The following is a 27429-nucleotide window of genomic DNA, read 5'->3' as shown; positions in this document are numbered from 1 at the left end:
GGTCTGATGCTGCACCATTGTTCCCTGAGCAGCCGGAAGCGGGGCTGGTTGGAGTCCTGCTGAGGGCTGCAGCCGTGCCGGTTATTCCAGTATTGTTCCGGGAACCGGTACCGGGGGGAGGATTTAGTGGGTACGCATCGGTGGAGGATTTACGCAGAGGAACCCTGATCACGGTTAAAGGGGGGGAGCTGTAAAGTCCACTGAGAGCTGCGTGGGTAGTCAGGCTGGAGACTGATGGGAATAAAGAAATGAATGGTGAGTAGCCCCAGGTGACCGGCCTATTTCACACGCAGATATTAAAGATAAAACAATAAATTGTTTTTTCCACATTCGTGGTGTTTTTGTTGTTGTCTGCTGCTGTTTTATAACTTCCAAATGCTGCAGAGAGCATCTGCACGAGTCAAACTCCACTGGAAACACCACCCCAGCTGTCACTGAAGTGCAGCATCTGCTACAACTAAGTAATATTTAAATTCATTCTATTATAGTCAAAGGTTAGGTTTATGGATCATTGGAGCATCCACTAAACCAACTGGACCATGCATACCGGTCATACAATTAAAATAAAATAAATCCAGCTGCGGTTTTAATAGATTCAGACACAGGAAGAAGGCCCGGGAGACACCAGCTCCCCTTTACCGCTCCCGTGTTGTAGAATAAAGGTGTCATATCACTTCTGAAAAGGCGAAGTTTCTCTGACGAAGCTCACGTGATAACAACAAGCTTTACAGAACAATAACTTTTGGTTACTGCAATTTTTTCTCTCGGATGATGCAGGAAACAGTGCAATCCATTTTCCTCCTGAGGCAGCAGTGTGTGTGATCTCTTATGTTCAAATTTGACTTCTTGTCTATTTCTCTTCTTTGTTCTTCACAGAACTGAAGCGAGCTGATCCAGTTTAACTCGTAAAGGTAACCTTCAAAAAATCTATTTTCTGTGCCTTTTTTGTTTTATGTGATGTCTTTCTTTTTAGTTTGGAGAAAAAAGATATAATAATTTGACAATTTAGAGCTCCTAAAGTGAACAAAAGAATGAATAATATGTTACCTGTTATGAGTAGTCCCCAGTTTGGAGAACCACTTAAGTCTAACAGGTAAGATTTTTACAGTGACATGATCACAAACAGCCTAAGATCTCTATCGTGTTAGAAGGAAACAGATTTCCTTCTCAGCCTGCTGGGGGTTGTCACCTTTTCTCCTTTTAAAAGGGACAAAGAGGAATGTGGACTTTATTTAAAATCGTTTCTACCTTCATACTTCCTGGTTCCAGAGCCAATCATATTTGAGCCCATGGGGGTTGCCAAGTCTACGCCAGCAAATGCTGCTGCACTGGCATTTGCGCCTTGTGAGTTTTGTCTTGAGAACTGCTAAATAATTTTTTTTTCTTCTTCTAATTCGACACCAGCCAGCTAAAAGCAGCGGCGTAGTGGAAAAAGTGGAAGCCCGTAAAAGGAGTGGCCCAGAAGTTATTTTTGTAAACCTTAGAAGCCACAATGTCTTTGTTGTTCTTCTCTAATATTGGAAAAAGACGGCTAACGTTGAGCTAACAATGCTAACAGTGAATTATAAACAAATAGTTGTTACTTTTATCATGAAATGTATTTATCTACTCATGAACTTACAGTGTATGACTCGTCTTTGCTCGCCATCTAGAACCTTTTGGCGCTGATCTGTTTTGACACCTGGACTGCAGTACCCATGTTTGATCTCAGGATGTCATTCTTGCTTGCTGCACCTTTAAGTGCTGGCTGGATCAATGAGTGCCGAAGACAACTAGCGGCAGACCCAGAGCAGAACGATGTTTTGTGAAAAAAATTCTAACAATATGAACGTTAATACAACCATGACTTAAGTACAAAGATACACAGAAGAATTTTTTGTGTGTCAGGAAAGTAGGGGAAGCGTGGGGTTGGGGGTGGTGGCTGAATAAAGAGGTGGAGGAGAATGACAAATTTGTTCCTGTTAACACAATCTAAACACACTTGAGACGTGACTGTAATGATGGCAGGTTACCCCAGAAAAGAGCTACACCCCATGTTGTCCTGGGAGAGAATTCCTTCACAACACTGCCACCAGCTGAGAAGTCTAAAAGGAAAATGTCTCTGTCTATATGTGTGTGTATGTGTGCAACTTCTTGACGGAGAAGTATAAACTAGGCTGTATTTAGAATATAAAATGTAGGGATGGGTACCTTTGACATTTGAATCGATTCGGTACTATTTCCCGGTACCTACGAATCGATACCGGTACTTAACGGTACCAATTTTCGATACTTTTGAGTGTTTATTATTTTAATTCTCTTTTATAATTAGATATATATTAATTCTCTTTTATAATTAGATATATATTTTTCTCAATATATAACAATATTTGATATATATCAACATAAATAACATTCAACTGTTTGTATTTTAACATCGTCCTTGTAGTTTTATAAGCTGATATTAAACTGAAGCAAACATCTTTACTGTGAACTAAATTTACTGTGTATCTTCATTCCTTTTGCCGTCCTTTTCAATTGATTTTTCCTACTGGAAAGTTAGAATTTCCGAGGAGAAAGTGAACGCACCATTAGCTGATAACAATGGTAGCAATGGAAGCTAACATACCAAGCTAACGTTATCTTAAACAATTTATTTAGCTGCTGGAGCAGATTAAAACGATGATGCCTCACACTTAGATCGTTGTCACTGGTTTCGTCTTCACCCGTCACATTTAGTAAAGTGAAGCCAAACTTTAGAGCGTGTTCATGTTCTTCTAGTCGGGAATTCTGAGTTCCGAGGAGAAAGCGAACGCACCATTAGCGAAACGGAAGCTAACATATCAAGCTAATTATATTTACCTACCGGAGCAGATTAAGATGAGGATGTCTCACTTAGATCGTTGTCGCTGGTTTCATCATCACCCAGTTACCCATCACATTTAGTAAAGTGGACCCAAGCTTTAGCCTGCGTTCTTTCTACCATGCTGCTCTGTTTACAACTGGCTCGCAGCGAACGACGACATATCGCTCTTGCGCATGCACAGCTGTCTTGGCAAGTTCTCGTTATGATGGACGGGTACTGAAACGAGGCACCGTTTGAAATGACGTGAATCGTTGCTCGGTCGGTACTTTGGAATTCGGTCGGTACCTTAAAAAGAACCGAATTCGGTACCCATCCCTAAATGTATGAGCATCACATTTACATGAACATCTGTAATGGGAATTATCATGTTGTACCACTTTTGACTGGAATTGTATCATATTAATGCTAAAATACTTATAAAAAGTGTATAAAAAAATATAACCTCAGCAATATGTTTCACATGAAAGGTTGGATATGGAACACGAACACCAAAGTGGCATCTAGTGTGTGTAGGTTGTAGTTGCAACAATAGAACAAGGTTTCTAGCCATCTGGATATCGGGTTCGCTGCCGATACGTGACCAGGGTTTCTCCCAGCGCTTTATAAGCCCACCCGCCAGGCTAAGCATCAAGCCCCGCCCTCCTCCCCGACCCTACCGTGTCCGCTGACACGACAACACGAACGGCGCAATGAAACTAGAGCCCTCCATCAGCTGATACTAGGGCTGGGCGATATGGCAAAAATAGAATATTACTATTTTTCCAATATTTTATCACGATTTCGATTTTATCACGATTTTTTATCCATGAATAGCATAACTTCAATTGCGTATTAAAGAAGAGAAACATTGAATAAATAAACATTTATTCATATTAGGGATAATCAACACAGTGCTTACACACTGCAGCCGCAGGCTTTTTAGCTTTAACTGCCAGCTGGCTCTCATTGTATTGTTTGGGATGCCTTCTTTTCAAGCAATTAAACAAGTTTGTGGTGTTGCCATCACTTGCCTTGACGCTCTCCTTGTAAATGACGTTTCGCTGCTCTTTGTCATCTGGTGAAAAACCAAACCAGTTCCATATAATGGACGAGGCGTTCCTCTTCGGAACGAAAACCTCGCTGTCGCTCTCAGCCGCGGCCGATGCCATGTTTGTTCACACACAGGTGAAAACAAGCGGGCCACTAATATATTACTATGACTCACTCTGATTGGTTAAGGGTCAAACAAAGGCGTGCCATTCGCCTGGGGTAAGTTCCCTTTTCATTCAGAGGCAGAATTTCAACAGCAGAGCTGTGAATCGTGATAAAAAGGTCTCTCAAAAATGACAGACCATCAGATGTGTAGATCGTAAAACGGTCTAAAATTGTCATATCGCCCAGCCCTAGCTGATTCTGGTGAGAAACGGCAGCAGAATGTGTGCAACCACCCCACCCCCGCTCTCACAGAGGAGCGCTGCGGGACGCCCCCCCCCCCCCCCCCCCCCCACCCACCCCCCACCCGGCTTGTTTGTCCAGTCAGAATGAATCTCAAATTCCCCAAACTGAGGCCTGTTAAAGAGCCATGGTCTCAAATGACTAAATAACCCAAATAGGAAACATTTTAATATTCAAGATTTAAGTACAGAAACTGTGTTGTTATTGTAGCTTTTCAAGTCCTTAATATCAGTTTTAGGTTTTTAACACAACAAACTTGAACATGGACACATAATTCATTAACAGGACCACCTTTTGTGTTGTTCCTTTCCCAGTGTCTCCTGTCAGAAACAAGGCAGGCCAACGATCCATAGCTGCAGGCACCATGCAGACGTGCATTTACTAAACCATCCCTGTGTCCATGGTTGAGATCTGAAAGGTGAGGAGCTGGGCTGTGCGAGTTTGTGTTATTTGATTTATTTATTTAGGAGAAATGGGTTCTCTCTCATTGTAACTGTTTGGTTTTGCTTTTTTGTTTCTTCAAGTCTGTCAGCACCCAGCGCTTTACAGGGAGCAGAGTTTAATCAGTACATGTGGCTCAGAATTAAAGGACGTTGAAACATTAAGGAGATGTGTTTGCTTGTGAAAAGCTGCAGGCTTGTGAAGAAGTGACTCGGCAATGCTGGTATTGATGGCTCAAGCTTGATGACAGTAGTCTATTAAAGATTCATGGGGAAGGTGGCGTTGCTTAGCGGCGTCAGGAGGCCAATGCGGGTGAGTTGTTGGCACAAAAGTTCACGCACATAGACGGTTCCTCTTTTGTTTCCGTTTACAGTAGAGCAACAAGGAGCTGGAGTCTTGGTGTGACCAGGAGGTTCAGGAAGGGAGGTCAAAGGTCAGATTGAAGTCGTGGTTAGAGAGAAACATATAATTTAGTGTGTTATGTGTGATTATAGTCTACTTAAAATTTTTGCAGTTTTCTCAGTGAATATTTGTGTAAAATATCACATTCTTTTCATGTTTTATAAATATCACCATAGAAAAGACTAGAATTTAAAAAAAACACAGAATTGAGTTTATTTGTGGGTTAGAGGCCAAGCTTCATATCTGACCGAGTGGAAAAATAATCTATGAAAATTTCCATAATATATAAAAATGTATAATAAATGTAACCCTAATTGTAAACCTGATCTTTTGTTCTCATCATAATTTCATCAACTCGTTAGGCATCGCACCAACTTTATTGACATAGCGCTCTTTAACAACGTGACATAAAAAAATGAATGATCTCTTTCAGTAATTCTTCCTTTCATATTCCACACCGTTAAGTGGCTTTGCAGATTTTATTGGCTCCTCATAAATATAAAAGAAGTATACCATCAGCTGGAGTTGAGTGTGAACTAATATCTGCCTTTTAGATTACACAGTAGCTTTGCGGGACTCTGCAGGGTTCATGTTTCCAATTTAGGAGCTTTAGATGTGACTCTTTTTGTGTGTTTGGCTCCTTCCTGGCTGAGCGCTTTCTGGGCTTTCATGCTTCAGGACTGAGCTCACTTGAGTTGTTGCCATGACACCTATTAGGAATGTTTGGTCTGCCGCCAGCTAATCAAATGTCGAGGAGAAAAGAAGGGACACATTCTCTAATGGAGTTTGTTCTTCTCTTCAAGATGAACTATATTATGCTTCATATAGGCAGTGTTTAAAATAGATCAAATGAAATTAATTTGTGTGTTTTGGAGTTTTTTTTTATTTTAACCAACTGTAAAATGCGATTGTAGAACACAGAAAACCCATTTTTAAAATGTTTTTTTCTGATTATTATCGGCCACTCTTCATGCATGAACATGAAAATAGTCTCCTACACCTATCTCCTGCATTAGCTTCGGACAGAAAATAAACGGTGAAGCTCTAGGATTTGAAAGGCCTGACAGATCTAGGCTAGTAGAAGCTAACTGTTAGCATTGGCGACTTCACCACATGGCAGAACTCCTTCAAACTTGTGTTATTTGTTGAGATAAAACGTCAGAGTCGTAAGTCAGTGGTAGAGTATTGTAGATTCAACTATTATGTTGAATCCATTCCACAGTTTTCATTGGTACACTCAATCCATCCACTCAATCCAATTGTGTTTCACACATTTGTATTTTACCGGAATGTTTCATGTATCTTGTTATTTACATTTTGTATTTTGTAATTTGTATTTTGTAATTTGAATTTCTTTTATTGTTTTATTCAGTATAATTACTTACAACTGTACCATGTTCAGCGCTTTGGGCTTCCTGACAGGGTTGCGGAAGGCGCTTTATAAATAAAGCTTTGATTGATTGAGAGTCGTGTTGCTGTTCATTACTCTGGGGCGAGATGTCCAAATATCAGGAAATAAGACTCCAAAACCTGCCGTCTGAAGCTCAGCTGTGGTGTGGCTCATTTCTAGTCCCTGGAATAGATGCACTGGTGTTTTTCCCCCTACGACTTACATTCATTTCTATAGAGACAACTGCAAATGTATTGATTAACCCTCCCACTGTCCTAATGGGGGTGACCCCGCGAGGAAAGTTGACCATTGAGCAGGATTGATGGTTTATCCCTTGAGGTCCACGTGGCAGGGGTGAGGTGGTGCTCACTCCTCAGACCAACTTTCCTCGCGGGGTCACCCATAAAGGCAGTGGGAGGGTTAAATGAGTGTTCCACATCTTTAAACTGGATGTATTTTGTTGAAGAGATCCTTTCTCACATAGAAGTATACATTATATGTGATGAGCTTTAATTCTAAAATGTTCTCACAATCTTGGAGCAATAATCACTTTCCTTTTATATCTGAACTACTGTGCAGTGGCAGAGACGTGCTAAACTCTTAAGGATGTCTTCAGTCTTAAATAATCTACAACACAGTTCTCCACGGTCTTTAATTTTTGCATCAGACTTCATTAGAATCATAGAAATTTGAAAGCGTCTGAATGAAATTTAACATAATCTGTTATCCGGAACAGTTTTCACACGGCTTAAGTTCATAATGAAATGTGTCCATACGCAGATCTGGCCTACTTTACCTTTAACTTAGTTTAGATAAGTATGAACAGTTTCCATGTGAAATAAAATCAAGTTCACTACATAATACTGGTGTTACACACACACTCACACACGCATGCTCTCTCTCTCACACACACACAAACACACACACACACACACACACACACACACACACACACATTAAGGTTGGTTTATGCTTGACGCGTCCACGAGGTCCACACGGCTCCGCGCGCCGAAATTGCGCCATTTTAACAACCACGTCCCTCCACCTAGCCTCCGCACGGCGCAAAATTTCCGCAACGCACACCTAGGAAAATTTCTAACCACGCAGACGGTCGGACGCAGAAAAACATGGCAGACTGGCAAGAACTAGTACGGCAGAGGTTCGTAAATACAGACATTTGTATGATTCAGCTCTCAAAGATCACCATGATCAACATGTTGTTAATAATTCTTGGAGAGAAATAGCTCACACTGTCGGAAAAGACGAGGACGCTGTAAAAAATGCTGTAATGCCATGTTGTAAACAACAGTAATTTTTACTTCTACTATGGTGTAGTGTTGGATGCATGCCGTAGAGCTCCATGCTGCCCCCTACAGTTTGGGAGAATATTGGCTCACCGCAGAGACAAGCCGCATTAACCATAAACGCTGCAAGTTGTGAAGCGCGTTCCGGCCGCGAGTCGGATCACCAAGCGGAAAGTGAATGCGTCAAGCATAAACCAAGCTTTAGGCATGTTACAAAATATTTATTCACTGAAATATCACAATACTTCGTGTTATGATACTGAATCAATATTTGAAAGCAGTGTGTCGATCATGTTATTCCGAATTTACATGCAAACATTTACTGTATTTCTGTTGTGTGGTGCAATTAGAACTCCCAGCACTAGGTGGCAGCAGTTGTTACTGCATTTCTTCTGATAGAAAAACGAGATCTCCCGATAACACTTGATGTGTAGAAGCGTCTGGCTAGCTGAGTTTTCTAGTTAAATGCAGTTATGCAAACTGCAAATATCAGTTATCACAACATATGATTGTATCGTCTCCCCTGTATTTGGTATCATATTGCCAGATTCTTGTGATATATGTACAATATTTATTTTTATAGAATTATTTATTTATTAATTATTTATTTTAAATAGGACGTGTCTGCAGAGTTGAAGCTCCACACCTCACAGATTCCCTCAGCCCGTGTGAAAGATGAAAGCAGAGCCCCGTCTTCGTTTGAAACTCTTTGGCATCTCTGTTTCTGCCAGCGAGTCGGTTATTCCTAACTTTCGGGTGGCATGGGAAAATCTCGTCATAAATAAATTACTGAGCTATGAATAATTTAGGTGTGCGTTGTGATTGACGTGAGGGCGAGAGGAGCTGATTACGCCTCAGCAGCGTGAGACTCGAATTACAGCAAATCAAGACATCAGTCTGAACCCGAGCGTCTGCCTTTGCCTGCTTGTCAGCTGTTGTGGATTTTGATCACTGCTTGTAACAACGCAGGCGGCTGAGATGTCGAAGGAAACGCCGCGTAAAGATTACGCGTCAGTTGAGGCACCTGTCATTAAAAACGCCGCCGGTGTTGTTTGATGTGAACGACTGAAAGGAAACTCATAAGTGTGGAAGCTCTGCAGCTCAGGGCTTTGCAACCAGGCTGTTAATTTCCAGAAGGACTGGTGGCTACCTTTGACTCTTAATTATTTGATGAGATGTTAGCGGCGCTGATGCTGTAACACACGAGTGCCTTCTTCCTGGTTAATCAGGAGCTGCACTTCTTTTATTGTTGTAAGATGAGAAAGAGAAGATCAATCAGAGGAGAGGCTCCAGCAGGCTTCACCAGCCTGCAGCTCATATGTGTGCTGAGTGTGGAACCGGGGGGGGGGGGGGGGGTCTGCACTCCCCCTCCACCCCCACACCCTGCCCCCTCCTCCCTTTCATGTGTGTGTGGAGCGGAACTGTCTGCAGCCTCAGGCAAGTGCAAGTTAACAAATGTACAGCGTGCATGTGAAAGCTCATTTGCATAAATCCATGAGCGTCGCAGCGTTTCCTTCAATGGATTTCTTTGTTTAATTGAGATTTTTTTTCTCACGTTTGCATATCCTCATTTATATAATGAGTGTCTGCCTGCAAACACTCTCTCGCCTATGCAATGAACAATAGCAACAAATGGTTTGTAAATAGATTTTTTATATTCTTGCGTCTGCCTTTTGTAGAAAACGCTCTTTATAAGATCTCTATTTGATCTTAATCACTCACTGCTTTCATATTTGCTGCATCTGCGTCCTCCTGAGACAGAAGAGGAATGTTTTATTAAGTTAACCGTAAACGTGACGACTGCACGAACACATTAGAGCTGACAGCACCCCTGACCTCAGTGGCCTTTTCATGCGTAGCTTTTAAACCAAACATTTAAAAAAAAAGATGCATTCTTTTTTACTAAACGGAGTCCTCTGACATCATCTGCAGCTCTATAATCATCCAGGCCACAGCCTTTCCTCAGGGGAGTCCAGCTGAGACCCTCTGCTCACTCTCTCTCTCTCTCTCTGCTTCTACCCCTCGTCTCTCTCTCTCTCTCTATTTCGCTTTGCCGTTTACGGCCGAGTGTGACACTCCTGATGGATGAGTCCAACGCACAACCTCATACCGGCGGTGTGGATGAGCAGCTTTTGTGGTTGCGGGGTTTTTCTTTGTGCTCGCAACACTTGGGTTTACTGGAATGCATCCTCTGTTATTCTGTTAGTTTGAGAAAAATCATGTTAAAAAGTAAGAAAAAAATGAATATACAGTAAAGGCTATCTGGGAGGGGTGTGCTGCATCACTCTGGAAACACCGTGTGATGTGACCAGCTTGAATGACACCGGCGTTTAGAAGCAGAAAGGACAAAGAAAATACCATTTCTACAATTTATACCAGTCCTTATGTCCTCCGCCCTTCCCCCACACAGGCACAGGTTGCTTCTTAATGTGCAAACAGTATGTGTAGAAGTCTTGGGCAATTTATCAGTCTTTTGTTTAGAAATGCAAGTTTTTGGTGTAATGCTTTTTAAGTTTGCCAATTTTCCTTCAGTTTCAAGTTACATTTGTTTCCCCCTCTTATGAAAATTAGGGATGCACCGATCAGGTTTTTTGCTGCCGATCACCGATACCGATATCAAAGAATGCTGATCACCGATACGATCACCGATACCGATCACGTGGATTGGCCAGAAATTTTCTACAACATTATAATGAGTGCTACAAACTACATAATCTGGGAATAAAGGAAATGTAACCTAATCTAAAATGGTCTGTATTAGGGTTGTCACAGTGTGAAAATTTAACCTCACGGTTATTGTGACCAAAATTACCACGGTTTTCGGTATTATCGCGGTATTTTTTTTAAACGTGCTACATTTTCACACAATTAAATAAACCCTGTATGTCAGGAAATATTGTCCTCACTTTGTGTCTAAATTTTGCCTAAATGTTGTTTATTTGTTTACATTTTTTCCCTTTAGTCTTTAAAATACCAATATTTGCCCATAACTTCTTATTTTATGTCTGTTTGATGTCATCATTTTAAAAATATTAGATCAGATGATACTCAGTACTCAAGTAGCCTTCTAATCAGATACTTTTTTTACCTTTACTTGAGTAATAAACCCTACATCAGGAAATTATTGTCCTCGGTTTGTGTCCTTCCGGTGAGCTTTGCAGATGTGGGAAAATGTCATCAGGCAGTAATCATTGTTAAATTCATAATTATTCTCAGAGAGAGACCAACTCTTATCTGCCCCTGGGAGCCCCGTAATGCATAGCGTCATTTCAATATGGCGGTGTCCGCGACACGGTTTATATGCAGGTAGCGGCGCTGCGGCTGCTTTATATAGCGACTCGTTGCATTCTCCCTCAACCCAAATCCTCGGATCATGCATTTTAGCTAAGACGCTAACGTTAGCTTGCCTTGCGTTTACTGTAGAGTTGTGGGTGATGGTCACGCAGATTTGTTATGAGATTTGAAGCGTTGCTGCCTTTCACAGACACTTTTTCTGTACGTGCTGCAAACAGGATAGCCGTCTTCTATAAACTCCCTCGGCATTCTTCAAATATCTAAAATATGCCCGTACTTCCGACTTTGTCTTCTTTGAGGGATAATAAATGTCCTCCTGAGCGCTGCCGTCTCCTCCTTTGGCCATTATTTCAGCTTTAGCTTCAAGAAAGTTTTGGTTGTAAACAACAAAGTGCGCATGTGCCGCCGGCAACTTCAGCAGATGATACGGTGGCTGGTAAGGGTCACCGCGCCTACACCGCAGCCACGGTAAACCCACCAAGATAATATAGTTTTTTAAAAAACAAGACGGTTATTATTATTGTCAACTTTTTTTTTACCGGGGTTTACCGCTACATTGGTTACCGTGACAACCCTACCTGATTGGTCTGCTTTGATCTATTTTGAAAATTCCGATCAAAACCGATAGGGGCGCTATCGGCCGATTACGATCAAATGCCGATCCATCGGTGCATCCCTAATGAAAATGCATATTTTTGTTCCTGCTTCTTTCATATAACTCTACAACAACAAAAAAACAAGCAACAAATCAAATCTCTTTGCACCATAAGAGCGTTTCGATGAATAGCTGGCATATCTCAGCACGACGGGCTGTTTGTTCATATGAAAAAGGCAGAAACTGGACAAAAGAAGAAGTGGGAGGCCAGGAAAAAAAATATTTTATACCGAAAGCCCTTCTGAAGTTATGTTTTGAGAAAACTGGATAGAAAAAACAAGTCCAGCAAAGACCTGAAATAGGAGCCGAGAGATGCAGCTGGCCTTTGAGCCGATGCATTTCATGTTTGCTGGAGCTCATCAGGAGGTGGTAGAGGAGACGGGAAAGGTTTGGTTAAGCAGCAGAAGAAATGGACTGAACATCGAGGGCAGCAGGCTTTACGGGGTGTTTAATCTACATTAGAATTTTTTGGCTCAGATTAACCAAAAAAAAAAAAGGCGTAAGACTTTTTTTCATATTAGTGCAAATATTGCAAAAACAATGAATGAGGAATTACTTCAGAATCTCATCAGATTTCTGTCTTTACGTTGAACGTGAGTCCAGTTTTCAGCAGTCTGTGTCCTTGGGTTCTCAGCTTTCCAAACCTTTTTTCCATTGTTTACTTTTGGATCTCTGCTTTTTCCTGCTAGACAGGTACTGTGCACCTAGATTACCCAACGAAACAGCAGTGAGTGTCACAAACAGCCCACGCAAAGCTTTTTATTATGAGAACTCTCTTCAGAGCTTAGAAAGACTTTAAAATGATTCAGTTTCTATTTCCAAATCCCACAAAACAATCCATCTCACGGGTAGATTTAATAGAAAATATCGGGTCTTTCTTGGACTTTGCTGGAGATTTTTTGTTTTTAGCATGATTTGTCCTCAGGCCACTTTTTCTAATCAAAGAGCCTGTTGATGAAACTTTTAACAATCAAAGGCAGTTGATGTCCGACCTGGAGCGTTCTAATGTGCTTTAACACAACGCCAAGTGTCAGGATTATTGATTTTCTGAGAACAATTTGGATTCCATCGCTCTACGGTTTAAAGATGTATTCATGAGTGAGAAAAAATTTAAATTGTGAAGTTTTGCCGCAGGTCAGACTGCATTGTGCTCAGAGGAAATGTACAAAAGCTTCATCTCAGACTTTGCAGGACCCAGTGTGTGTGTTAAATGTCAAAGTTCATGGTATAAATATGTAAACTTTGGTTTGTTTGGAATGAAAGTGGCAACACCCCGTAGGTTTGCAACTAAACAAACCTTTCCACTTTCAGAGCTACATTATCGAGCTGATTAAAGTGAAAACGTTCAGAATAAACAGCACACCAGCACAAAACATTTGTTAAATTAGCCCAGATTATGAGTATTCTGAGGCCTAGTCTACACGTAGCCGGGGTTTTTTGAAAACGAATATCCGCCCCTCCAAAAACTTGCATCCACACCACCTCGTTTAAAAAAATAACTCTGTCCACACGTACCCGGATAAATACGTTGTTTAGGACATGCCAGACCTGTAGGTGGCAGTACTTCCCCCGTTCTTAACCTCATCCTTCGTCTGTGGTCTTCCGCAAGGAGCAGTAATTCCTCTTGCAAAAACAAACAAGCAAAAAGCGCTTGGACAATTGATAAAGCGAGCGCAGCTTTGAGGGCATCATGCTGTCGGCTAGTGTAAACACAGGTCGCACACGTGATGTCAGCATTTTTTTGTCACGGAAAGTGACGTTGCGGACCTTAAAACTCCAGTTTTGTCTGTCCACACGCAGACACCCAAAACGGAGAAAACGCAGATCTTCACTTTGGCCGGAGTTTTTAAAAAGATCCGTTTTCGTGTGAAAAAACTCAGTTTTTGTGTGGATGACAGGCCAAAACGTAGAAAAATATCTACGTTTTGGCAGATCCCCGGCTACGTGTGGACAGGGCCTAAGTCTTTTAAGGCTAGTCACCAGTGGGTTTAGCACTGCCCTGTGCGGACGTGTGGGATAAACACACTGGCAACTAGCCTTAAAAAGTGAAGCTGATGTGAAATGGAACTACTGTTAAAGCAGAAGTCCAGAGTTTTTTTTAGAGGGCACCATCTGGAGGCAGAAAAATGTATTGCACCTTAAGCCCCACTACCTGCTGGAAACAACACCTCTCATTAATGAGCATGCACCTCTAGCCGGCCAACAGATCTTAAACATGTTGCTTTATTTATTATTATCATGTGGTGCTGTTTATTTATGGGAATATATTTTAAAGAATTACTTGTCTATAAAAAAAATGTTGCCAACTCTGCATCAGTCCAGGTACTTCCGGATAAACACACACACACACACACTCTCTCTCTCTCTCTCTCTCTCTCTCTCTCTCTCTCTCTCTCTTTGCTTGTCAGCTTTATGTAACTGAACGTCTAACTCTAGTGGCTAATGCAGAGCGGCACTCAATTCAAATTGCATGGAGCTGTATGGGACAGGAAGTGGGCTTAGCAAAAAAAATGGAAGTATCGTCTACATTATATCCGAGAACAGGGTCAGACTTTCACTTGAACGAATTTCTAAAAAAAAAATCATGCCTAATTCTTGAAAAAGGGAAAAGTCCAGATTGCTGCTTTCAGCATGGGGGTGGAAAGACAATGATTTGTGCTGGCTTCGCAGGATCTCAGAAGGAACGTCTCTCTGCACCAAAGTGTCTAGATTCAGATGTGAGGACATCTCTCATTTAGATTAAATTTGAACCAAACCATGTCATAAAAAAGGACAGAGCACCTAGCATGCATGCGGAATATCTGAAGGATACAAAGAATGATGTGTTGCTATGAGTCTTTCAAAGTGCAGACTTCAGTAAAAATTACCCGTTGTTAAGGTAAGGATAAAATTAAATGTCCTTGGAGCTGGATAAGGTGCACTTGCTTTTAGCATGACTCAGTGCAGAGGATTAAATAAAATCTCCCATCTGGACTTTATGATATTTGAACATACTGTGAGATTGTCATGTTCTGCACCGAGTGGATGGACTGTAATGAAGGTGATAAACAAGGTGGGTGCAGTGACTCAGAGCTGTTCCATTCCAGTTTCCTTCTCTGCCGCTTAAGTAGCATTCAACTGTTGAATTTTACCCCGACACATGCACTCTCTGGCCCAGTTTCAGTAATGTTATCTGAAAGATCTGGCAAAGCCAACTCTCTTGTTTGCCCTAATAGAAAATAAACTCTGCTTGACAATGTCATATTTTTTCAGTGTACTTCGAATTTGCTACATCTTGAAAATGACCTCAATTAGGCAGCAGCTTCACGCGTAAAATATGATCATTTCTGAACCTTTCTTAGTTTATTTTTGCTCACTGTCTTCAATTTCCTTCTTTCGGATGAGGGAGCCTCTTGAAGTCAGAGCAAATATAGGTCACCGTTGCTGGTGCGATGGTGTAACAAATGCCACCACCCCAGCTCACGTGTTGAATTTTTATGTAAGAGGGTAGCGTATATGTTTGAAGTAAATCCTTAAAGGAATGCCGACATAAGACGGTTTATTAATAAATATGGCCAAAGGTTCTAGAGAACATGATAAGAACAGCAAACAGCATACAGAAGCATTAAAGGTGATTTTATTGTAGTAAATCTTCCTTGTAGTTTTGGAGAAAAGTAAAAAAAAATCCACCGTAAATCTGGGATTCGTGGTGTTTTTTTATGCACAATGATGTAATTTAGGTTAGAAATTGCTTGAAATGTAGGAACTTAGCTTTTCACGATTTGCCAGGGTAATTATTAAATCCAGAGGGTATGAATCACTGCTGCTCACCTGTCAGTAAGACACTGGTTTTTACAGAAAATGTTCGAGTGGAGAGAGCAGCACTCCGATTTAAAATAGATATAGTTTAGTAACAGTAGCATGTGACCATTACATCAAGCTTGTGTGAGGAAATGAATAAAAGCCAGTTTTGATTATTAGAAATTAGGAAATTGTGAATGACATTAGAGCATGCTTTCATTGTGTCTGTGCAGCACTTGCATTTGTTCCCTGCTCCCTTTGTGCTGAGCTCGTTCCATGGTCACTCTGATTTCGATGCAGTGAGCTTTACAGGCTCAGCGAGCTCGTTCAGAGTACAGGCTGTACTCTTCCTCACGGCTTTCTGTTTGCAAGTTTTCCAATTGTGATCGCCAGATTTAAGTCTCTGAATAAATACTGAAGTGTTTTACTTTTTAGTCAACTGCTGCTACTAAGATGTCCCCCGAGACCAACCCCTCTGCATGGACACCCCCTCAGCTCTTCAAAAACCTAGTGCAGGGTCAGTCTATGGTTCACACAAACCACACATTCGTCTTCTTTATTCATTGCATAAATGTAAAAACCCAATAAATAATCAGTAAATACATAAATCATTATGAAACATATATACGATGCTGCTGCTCAGCGTTTTCAAACGGAAGTATAAGACAGCAACAGGTGAATAAGCGGATGAATAAATTAATGTTGCTATAAAATCTAACTTGAAATGACTGAAATGTTTTAGTTTCTGAAATTTGAGGTAAAGTGTTGGATGCGTCTTGTGTTTGAGCCCTAGTTACCACAAGGACCACGTTGATATGCCACCCTACAATTTTCACTCGCCCCCCCAGAAAAAATTCTAGGGGCACCACTGGCCTAATGCTGTGAGCTTTGCCAGACTGTTGCAGCGCTGACTGCTTAAAGCTGCATTTGAAAGGTCTAATGGAGGCACTCTTATGTTTCTAATATGACTCATCGGCTCGGTGACGTTGAAAGGATTACGAGACAGAGGTGGTTTGAGGAAACGTGGATGGGGAAGTGCACCGAGAGAACCAAGAGCAAATAGTTATCCTGCGGCTGAATTAAAGAAACAACGAATCCGCTCAGATATTGATGACTTTTCTCACCAAAGATCACGCCTCCTTTAAAAGGCAAAAGCAGGATCTTTAAACAGTGGTATTAAAATATCCTTTCCTGGAATAAACTGTAGAAATTGCCTCTATTTTCTGCTGCTTTGCACTGTTCCGTGTGCTGCCTGTGTGCTCAGAAACTGCAGATTGTTTTTAATGACTGGACGCTGCATTAGCTGTCAGGGAAACAAAAGGTCCTGCTTAAAGCGATCCTAAGAGGAAGTGCTGAGCCTTTTATGTTGACATATGATCCTACGGAGTGTAAGAATGGGCTTGTGGCTGTTTGGCTGCATAAGATGAGGCCCCACTAACTCCATCGCATAACTTCCTGGCATAGGAAGCATCAGGAGCTCATGCGTTTCAGTGCAGACAAATCTTATTTCCTGTGGATGAGGTGCTTTATGTGGGTTTGTCAAACTCCAACAGCATTTTAGCAGAAAACTTTCCCCGCGATGCGGTTTGCCTTACTGATGTCACTTTGCAAATATTTTTTTTAACGAATGGCATGCAGCGATGAGTTAAATTAGAATTTTTTACATTCAGTTTCCCTTGTTTGTTTTCTTTGTGGTGAACCCCCACCCCCCTCCCAGTCATCTCTGTGGTGTTGTGCTTGGCATTTCTTTTCCACTCCTTCCCTTTTCCATTCGTCTTTTAAATCCTCTCATCTGTGCATTTCTGCCCCGTTTTCCCACACCTCTCTTCATCTGTTCCTCTAACATTTTGTTTCTCCGACCCCCCCGTACCCCTCCCTTCTTTTCCCTCCTCCTCTCCCTCCCCATGTTGGTAAAAATATCTGCAGACGGCAGTAGCATGCCTGACTCTCTCTCTCTCTCAGACATCCCACCCATGTGATCTCACAGGCTGCCTCTGCTCTGCTCCAGTCAGACTCCTGCCTTTCAGCCGGCTTGCAGCTAATGAGCCTTTGTGTGGCCAAAGATAGAAAGAGAAGAAGAGTGCAACACAGTGACAGAGAGGGAGTTAAAGTGAGAAAGACTGTCGTCCCGCAACAATAAAGCACATGTTACCGACAGTGCAGCCAGAGCTGGAAAATTACCAGTCTTCCCTCTCACTCTCCTGCACACTTCTTTCTTTCTCATGGCCGCGGAGCTCAGGGGTCGCTACAAGTCAGTGGACTGAAACAGAGAAGAGAAAGAAATGAGAATCTCTTCATTCATCACGTTTCGGCTCTTTTGAATAACCACATTTGTGACTGTGAGGCTGTGCTACTGTGAGAAGAGGTGAAAGGAGTCACTCTCTGCCAGTGGATACAGGTCAGTTGTTCCTGTGAGGGCACACACACACACACACACACACACATGCACACACACTCAGAGACATATAATGTGGTCGCTGTAAGATTGATGTGTGATGACTTGCTCCAGATGCTCCAGGCTCGCCGGCATCACTCAGGATGAGCGTTTTTGAGCCTTTCCTGGTCACTTTTATTGGGATGGTTTGTAAATAAGCTGCGTTTGATCTGAACATTTGTTGATCACGGATAAGAAGTTGGTGTCCGCACTTGCTGTGTGTTCACTCAGAGGCAAACACAGGGAGGGGCTTTCCAAGCTGGATTTTTTGCTGCATTGCTTTCTCTGGGATTTTCTCCCCCTTATATTTGTATTTTTTCACTGTGCTCTGCCCAGCCGTGATTAGTGGCGAGGCAACAGCCAAGACAAAGAAGGAGCTGTTGCTGGAAAAGGAGCAATAATGTCAGCTTTTTATTTAGCCCCGATGAAAGAGGTTGTCCCCAGATTACCCACGGCCTCTGTGGTTTCCGATGTCATGTGCATTCAGCGTCAGGATTTTAACTTTTCACGCTGCCGCACCAGAATGCAGACGAAGCCTTGATTTCTGGAGGAATTCTAAATTTCCTCCTCAGTCAGCGCTTCATCGCTTTGAGCCCTCATGCACAGTATGTAACACTGGAAGCTCGGCCATATGGGGAAGCACTATTTGTGAGAGTACATTAGAATCTCCATGGAAACCACTTTTGATATCAAAGCCTGGTGCAGCATCAGCTATGGGCTGTGCATACAAAAAAAAATTCAACAACGGTATCTAATTAGGACTCCGATTAGGAAATGGAGTGAAATTGCACAGGTCATCTCTGGTGGAAAATTCCACTCCTGTTTGCCGAAAAATGGAGTGCACCATGAACCGAGTCCATTTTTGATGCAACTGTCAGACAGAATGACCATTTGTCAAGCACATCTGAAGACACTTCTTCTAGTTCAGGAGACATCTGTGTGTTTTTCATCTAAATTATTATAAATTCCATTTGAAGAGAAATCTATGGCTTTGCTCTGAGGATGCTCCACATTCCTTAGTTACAGATAGAGCTGTTGACTCTGGAGATTCTCCAAATGCAGCCTGTGCCATGTCACTGCACGGAAGAAGCACAGCCTCCGGGGAACAATGACCCTCCTGCTGGCAGTGCAGCTCCTCTCCAGGTTGTGCACCTCTCTTTCTCTTTTAAGCAGCATTTGCATCTGTAATGACTCTATAGCGGAGCCCAGATGAAACGCAGAGGCTGTCTGTGAATGAAACTCCCCCCCACAAGCTGCTCTGGCAGATAGGCAGCGTGGGACTGGCTGGGGATGCAGGCCATCTTTGCTGATTCCAGGTTCTGAGAGGAAAATCAGTGAAGGAGGAGCTGCCAGTCTTTGCAAACCCTAGCTGTGCAATCGCAGCGCTGCTTTGCTTTTTCATAATGTGACACAATGTTCAAAATACTTCTGTAAAAACCGAACACAAGGCTGCAAACTTTCAACAAAATGAAACCAGTTTTTAACAGTGATAACAGGAAGATTTTTGAAAAGAAGCCTATGAATAAATAATCTGTTTGCAATGTTGTTTTTTTTCTTAGAGGCAGATTCACTGTGATTGCAGTTAGTTTCAGTGCGTTTGACTGATGGGTCTGTTCTTGTTTATATGTCTAATTGCAACACCAGTCAGGGGACTTAATGGACTATATTTCACTAGACGTCAATGCAGTTTTGCAAGAGTATCCTTTGCATGTCACACAAACTAAAAACATTTAACAGGATATGAGGTAGGGCTGCACAGTGCATCAAAGATTTATTCTCATTGCAGCATCAATATTGCAAAGAATTGCAATTCAAATGCAGAAACAAACACCAAGTCAGCTATATATATGTATATATATATATATATATATATATATATATATATATATATATATATATATATATATATATATATATATATATATATATGTATATATATATATATAATGTGTATATGTATATATATATATAATGTGTATATGTATATATGTATATGTATAGACATGTATATATGTATACGTATATGTATATATATATATATATATATATATATATATATATATATAATGTGTATATGTATATATATAATATATATACATATATATACATATATACGTATACATATATACATGTCTATACATATACATGTATATATATATATATATATATATATATATATATATATATATATATATATATATATATATATATATATATATATATTGTGTGTATGTGTGTGTGTGTGTGTATGTCTTTGTCTGCCTGCTCTATCTTCTCGATCCCCAGTGAGTCGTGGAGGATGGCTGCTTATACTGAGCCAGGATTCTCTGGAGGTTTCTTCCTGTTAAAAGGGAGTTTTCCTCTCCACTGTCGCTGCATGCTTGCTTAGAGATCTGTATTGTCACTGACACTAGTCAGTGACTTGATGCAATTTGCTGGGTTCCTTATATAGGAAACATTATTTCTGATTGGCTTAATGAACTGTGAACTGGAATGTTTATTATGTGAAGTGCCTTGAGACGACTCTTGTCGTGATTTGGCACTATATAAATAAACTTGAATTGAATTGAATTATATATATGTATATGTGTATATACATATACATGTATATATGTATACATGTATATATATATATATATATATATGTATATATATATATATATATATATATATATACATGTATATGTATATACATTTAATAAAATTAAATTCACATTTAATAAAACACATTATCATGTCTATTACATATAAACTGCCCACTATAGCACATAATAGTCATTCTTCCTGTAAATGTAATCCTGATAGGTGGCAGAGGAGGATAAATTGGTTCAGTTTCTCTTTCCTAAAACATTCCAATCAAACTCCAAGGAATGAACTTCCTGTGAGCCAGATGTAGTTTGTAATTAGCAGCTATATCGTTCCCTCTTTGCTCCTTTGTGCCAAGGTGATCAATGGCCCAGGGAACGCTGGGAAGCTGGGATGGCAGAGAGAGAGAGAGAGAGAGAGAGAGAGAGAGAGAGAGAGAGAGAGAGAGAGAGAGAGAGAGAGAGAGAGAGAGAGAGAGAGAGAGAGAGAGAGAGAGAGAGAGAGAGAGAGAGAGAGAGAGAGAGAGAGAGAGAGAGAGAGAGAGAGAGAGAGAGAGAGAGAGAGAGAGAGAGAGAGAGAGAGAGAGAGAGAGAGAGAGAGAGAGAGAGAGAGAGAGAGAGAGAGAGAGAGAGAGAGAGAGAGAGAGAGAGAGAGAGAGAGAGAGAGAGAGAGAGAGAGAGAGAGAGAGAGAGAGAGAGAGAGAGAGAGAGAGAGAGAGAGAGAGAGAGAGAGAGAGAGAGAGAGAGAGAGAGAGAGAGAGAGAGAGAGAGAGAGGATTATGAAGGTCCTAAACTGGATATTTAATAATGCGTGGCCCCCTTTTTGCTGTGTTTCGGTTTCAGGTGCAGATGCGACGGGCCATGAGTGGAATACTGAAGAGAAAATTTGAGGAGGTGGAGGCCTCCTCCTCCCCGTGCTCCTCTGTGCGGGAGTCTGACGATGATGTCTCCTGCAGTGAGAGTGGGGATAGTAGCGACAGCGTTAACCCCTCTGCCTCGGGTCCTTTCACCCGTGAGTGCGTGGTTCTTTTAAATGCGTGCATTTGTTCCATAAAATGACAGCAAGAATAATGTCAATGTTTCATGTGAAGGAAAACAAAGGAGAAAACCCCAGAAAGGGATTTTTTTTTAATTAAGATGGGCTGCTCAGAGCCAGGAGTATTTTGTAGCTCACAATTATTACAAGACGAAAGTCAAAAACAAAGGGAGATATTATATGAATTTGAAATTACAGCTGTGCGTTGGAGACGAGAGGAGGCACGGTGCTGTGATAAACGGGAAACGTGCACTGGCAGCCTCCCTCATTAGGAGCAGCATCAGTGAGCAGGTCAGGCCAGATGAATGAGCTGATGTCAAGCTGTGTGTGTAGCTCCGCTGCTACTGTACACATCTTGTAGATACACACTGCTCTCTAAGAACAGTCGATCGATCTAGGGTTTGGGACTTGATAAAAAAATAATCAGAGGCTTTGTAACTAATTAATCTTGATTAGTCACATTTTAATTATTCAAGAAAAAATTCCTCTAAGCTATTTTTTTAATTAAAAATAATGTTAATTATTACACAGATGACATACCCACACTTAAATGAGTAAATTTAATTAACCACAAGGTCTATTTTATAAATTTGGTCTCATTATAAAGTTAAGCATTGTAGAATTTTGTTGGGAGGTCTAAATATTAGTATATGTGTTGCTGATGAAGTGTAAATGAACATGGACCATTGTAAATGTTGTGTACTGAACTGAACACTAGGTGGCAGCAGAGCAAATCTAATATATAAAGGTGTAGTGTAGAGTTCAGGGAAAGTTCTGCTGAGGGTTACAAGATGAAAGCTGTGTGCTTGTCCCTCCTGCTGTACTAAAATTCATATGGAAAAAGTTACTTCCTGCCTGCTTTCTACCAACTACAAAACATAACAGTTAAAAAAACGTTTTTTCTTTCTTTCTTTTCTTCTTGAAGAATGATTTGTCATAATTAATATAATTGTAGTTGTATTGTGTTTGGAGCTTGCCAGACAAGGTCCATATGGTCTTGTAGCTCAGGCTATGCAGTTTTGTAAAGGTGCAGTTTGGTTATATTTATTAATGGGGCTAAACTTCTTCACCCCTCTATTGGGGGCACTCGGGCTCAAGTGCTTTTTTTAATGTGTTACTTTTTTCTAATGAATTAATCATAATAAAAACATTAGATTGCAACCCCTAACACACACACACACACACACATATATGTATATGGGCCCCTTAGTGCCAATTGATCATCGTTGCAACGCCACAGCCGACCTAAGTTTGTTTGCTGACCATGTCCATCCCTTCATGACCATAGCGTACCCATCTTCTGGCTACTTCCAGCAGGATAATGCACCATGTCATAAAGCTTGAATAATCTCAGACTGGTCTCTTCAACATGACAATGAGTTCACTGTACTCACATGTTCTCCAAAGTCACCAGATCTCAATCCAAACGAGCACCTTTGGGATGTGGTGGAATGGGGGATTCTTACCGCGGATGTGCAGCTGACAAATCAGCAGCAACTGCGTGATGCTATCATGTTAATATGGACCAGCATCTCTAAAGAATGTTTCCCGTACCTTGTTGAATCAATGCCGAAAGGATTAAGGCAGTTCTGAAGGCTAAAGGGGGGTCCAACCCTGTTCTAGCAAGGTGTGCCCAATAAAGTGGCCAGTGTGTGTACATGCTCTATGCTGTGTTAGGGTCTAAAAATATCCAAAATTTTAAATCAATACAACAGCTCGACATCACTGATGAACGTGGTCGTTTTTACTGCCCTGGGTAGAGAGCTGATAACCAGATGGTTTCTATTTGTCCTCCCTGTCTGGGAGTGTGTGAGACTGGGAACACTGTGTGAACCGGTGCTTTTCCTCTCCTGCCAGGCAGGGGATTATTTATGCTCCAGCGTTGCCCTTCTCTTTGCACCTCCCCCCGTAGAGTTCTCCTTAAAAAGTCACTGGGGACTCTCCTGGCAAGCAGAAGGCCTGAAAATCTACGTAAAAACTTTCTGTAAAAGTGGAACTTTTAGCTTTTCCCCTGCTGTAGCTTTTATTTTTCCACTTGCGTTTAATTGCGTGTCATAAATTATAGGACCTAAATCAGGAATCCCATGCCCTGTCCCATCTTTGTTTGCAGCCGACTCAGTACTGAAGCGGGAGAAGCGCCTGCGGGCGAGGAGGGTGCATTTTGAGAACGTGACGGTGTACTACTTCTGCCGGCGGCAAGGCTTCACCAGCGTGCCCAGCCAGGGGGGCAGCACACTGGGCATGTCCAACACGCACACCTGGGTCAGGCAGTACTCCCTGGGTGAATTTGCCCTGGAGCAGCAGAGGATCCACAGAGATATGCTCAGAGATCACTTGAAGGAGGAGAAACTCAACTCAATCAAAGTCAAGGTAAATGGAAAAGAAAACGATTAAAATGATTAATACAAAAGCTGAGATTACCTCCACGCTGAAGCGGATGCTCATAACCTGAGGCTAAAAAGAGACTTTAAACTGTTTTCCTTTCTCTAAATATCCCTAATAACTCTTATTTCAGTGCTTGTTCTTCAGATTTGTATTTAATTTTAACATACAGGTACGCATCTCCCGTCTTGTTTTTCAGCTGACTAAGAACGGGACAGTGGAGTCCGAGGAGGCCGACACGCTCACGGCTGAGGACATCTCCGATGATGACATTGATCTGGACAACACTGAGGTGGACGAGTACTTCTTCCTGCAGCCTCTGACCACTAAAAAGCGGCGAGCACTGCTGCGCTCCTCTGGGGTGAAGAAGATCGAAGTGGAGGAGAAACACGAACTCAGAGCCATCCGCGTGTCCAGGGAGGACTGCGGCTGCGACTGTAGGGTTTTCTGCGACCCAGAAACTTGTGCATGCAGCATTGCAGGGATCAAGTGTCAGGTAAATGCATAAATCTTCAGGGTTGGTTCTTTTTTGTGCACTGGAAAAGTAAAGTGGGAATTCATTTAAAATAAACATGCATTACATGATGAATATCGTGTTTTTTTAGGTGGATCGGATGTCATTTCCGTGTGGCTGCACCAAAGAAGGTTGCAGCAATTCAACTGGAAGAGTGGAGTTTAATCCAATCCGTGTTCGGACCCATTTCCTTCACACCATCATGAAGCTGGAGCTGGAGAAAAGCCGTGAGCAGCAGCAGACATCCTCGGCCAATGGTTACTGTGGTGAGGCTAACGACCCAGGAAGTGGGAACCTTTTTGCTCCGTCACAGCACCGTTTGGAGTACTCCCTGTCTGACACGGTCCCTCAGACGACCGGTGTGCACTTGCATGCCTCAGATGAGATGGAGGAGCCACTGGATGATGAGGAGGAGGAGGATGAGGAGGAGGAAGATGAAGAGGATGAGGAGGATAGTAGCAGTGTTTGCAGTGGGTTATCTGACTCCAGCACACAGAGTTTGGCTAACAGTGACTCTGAGGAAGAGGAGGAGGAGGAGGAGGGTGCAGGGAAGAGTGAGAGTTTTGAGGACGACATCATTCCTCTAGCGGTTTCTCACACCGAAGTGGTCCCGTTGTCCTCGGCGATGTGTTACAACGACAACCACATCAACGGAAACCCTTACTTGATGAACTCTACCTCGGCTGATTACTATCAGCTGGGGGGCTCCAGCGCCGACTCAAATGGTCAAACCAGTCAACCCAACGAATCCTACGGAGAAGCCTTACCATTCCAAGATCTGGTCAGTAACGAAAACGCGACGCAGGGACCGTTCAGCATGGCTGCCGAGCCATACACCAGCTACTCTGGTCAGGGAGAGGAACAGTACACAGCCGGTCACCCTTTCACTCTGAATGGTGGCGCTCCTCCATCCTCTTTGAGCTGCTACACACCGGATCAGAACAAGGTCCGGTCCAAGGCCGCCTTTGTGGAGCAATCCAAGAGCCAGACTCCGTTTCAGGACTTTCTGAACAATAACAGTCAGAGCTCCTGCAGCAATCACAGTGCATGCACGACAGCTGATCAGCCTCCAGAGGAGGCGAGTGCTAATGGACACTCCGACTTAACCTCACTAGCTAACACCAAGACCCTTCCTTTACCAGACCATTGCCCTGAGGTGGCAGCCATTTGACGGACGCCACCTTCCTCATTAAGTGTTCTTTCATGATTATGTCTTCACTTGAGCAAGTGGCACCTCTCTGAAAAACGATCGTTGCCTTTTTGTTCCATTATCTAACCTTGAAAAGTGCAAAGCAACTTACAAAGAGGCGCCGCATTTCCATCTGTAGCTACAAAGCTGCAACAGGTTTGGGCTTTAATGCCAAAATGCCACCGATTAGAAGAATAAACATCAAACTGACGTCGTGCTGTGCAGCATATTCTGTATTTTTTGGGATGTAAAGTTCTAGTTTAAAGCAGATGTTGTACTGTAGATTGAACTTTTCTATGTCTGCTATGTGTCAAATGTGCAAAACAAAGTTTAATGTCAGTTTATTTATTGTAGCTGAATTAAAGTGGAAAAGGTTTTGATAAAAAGTGCATGCTGATTTAGACATTTGTGATATTTGTGAAATAAAATTTTTTTTTAATATATATGTATATATATGAATATGAAAAAGTAGTTTTCCTGCATTAGTCGTCATAATTTAATGTTTTTTTTGTGAATTCGAGTACAAAAAGCCTGAATACTTTTGAATCCAACACGGATATCAGTTGGTTTACATTTTGCAACTATAGGGGTTCTGTAGCATGCATTTGGTTTTAATACTCGTTTCCAACCTTCCCCTTTAACATTTACAGACACGTCATGATGAGTAAAAGTGATTCTTTCAGGCTTTTTGTGAAAGTGATAACGGAAGAGATGCAGCTCCACGGTAGAGCAGAGAATGAAAATGTTCACAAAATCCTATAATTACGATAAATGTTTTAATTTGAGATGCATTCCACTAAAATCTAACAGGGTTATTCACGTGGGTTTATTATTCATCCCACTGATGTACAACAGATATTATATATTTCTTCTTTTTACAGTACTGAAGTTTTTATCTAAAGAACTGCAGTTTTTCTTTTGCTGTTTTTAACAAAGATTGGTGATTTAAAGACTTAACTGTCAAATGTTCAATCTTGACAATCAAAGCTCTTTTTTTAAACATATAAAACTGCCGAGTCGTGTCAGGCGTTAAAGACAGAGTTGGAGTGACAAGAAATCTCCAATAATCAGTGAAATGCTCTAATCTTACAAAAATTGGAAATTTTCCCTTATTGCTCCTGCATGAAAGCAAACATTTGCCTTTTTCAAGCATGCAATAACTACCATGACGAGGTGACTGCTCAAGTTTTCGTCATTCTTTATGTTCATTTATTATATCATATTTTCACATAAAAAGGAACCACTTTCAAGTGCCCAACGGCATAAACACGACCTATAATAGATGTTATTTGTGCCAAAAGGTGCAGTATGGAGGCTACTCGATGACATAAGAGCATCCAATTGGAATTTCGAGTTAAGATTCATTTACAAGTGTTTATTATGAATGAATTATTGAAATGTGTATTTACTGTGGAAGTCTGTAATGAGTAAATCGCTTCACTATCTTAAGATGGTCTTTTGTTTCATGCTTGTGAGTTGTAACGCTTCATGTGCCTGATTATGTAGTTCTGTTTCATATTTAGTGAAATGCAGAAGATTTGCACACACTTTTTTCCCCCTCCGATGTGTTTCAGCTGTAAATAGAACGGACATGATTTTCAAAATAAATTTTATAAACCTGTTTTTTTTTCTTTTTTTGTGAGGTTTGTCCATTTATGGAGCATTTTCATACCATGAGCTCCATCACAGTTGAGTCAGTGAGGGTCTCCAAGTGGTCACTTTTAAGTGCAGAGCGCCATCTGCA

General features: G+C 41.5%; 1 protein-coding gene across 4 annotated transcripts; it reads left to right on the top strand.

The window, feature by feature from the left end:
• On the top strand, positions 1-27306 carry csrnp3 (cysteine-serine-rich nuclear protein 3). 4 transcript variants are annotated; one of them, XM_070544434.1, is made up of 7 exons: positions 1-255; positions 877-911; positions 4594-4697; positions 21408-21576; positions 23711-23970; positions 24182-24478; positions 24588-27306. In XM_070544434.1, the coding sequence occupies exons 4-7, from the start codon at positions 21414-21416 to the stop codon at positions 25665-25667; spliced, it is 1800 nt and encodes a 599-aa protein (XP_070400535.1). In that variant the 5' UTR covers positions 1-255; positions 877-911; positions 4594-4697; positions 21408-21413; the 3' UTR covers positions 25668-27306. The 4 variants fall into 4 exon arrangements, with proteins under 4 accessions (XP_070400535.1, XP_070400537.1, XP_070400538.1 ...); XM_070544436.1 differs by lacking the exon at positions 4594-4697; XM_070544437.1 differs by lacking the exons at positions 1-255; positions 877-911; positions 4594-4697 and adding an exon at positions 17429-17943.
• Positions 27307-27429: the final 123 nt, after the last annotated feature.

The sequence above is a fragment of the Nothobranchius furzeri genome, chromosome 14, assembly GCF_043380555.1.
Source record: "Nothobranchius furzeri strain GRZ-AD chromosome 14, NfurGRZ-RIMD1, whole genome shotgun sequence".
Taxonomy (NCBI): domain Eukaryota; kingdom Metazoa; phylum Chordata; class Actinopteri; order Cyprinodontiformes; family Nothobranchiidae; genus Nothobranchius; species Nothobranchius furzeri.
The sequence above is the reverse complement of the archived record's forward strand: the minus strand, read 5'-3'. Positions and strand labels throughout refer to the sequence as shown.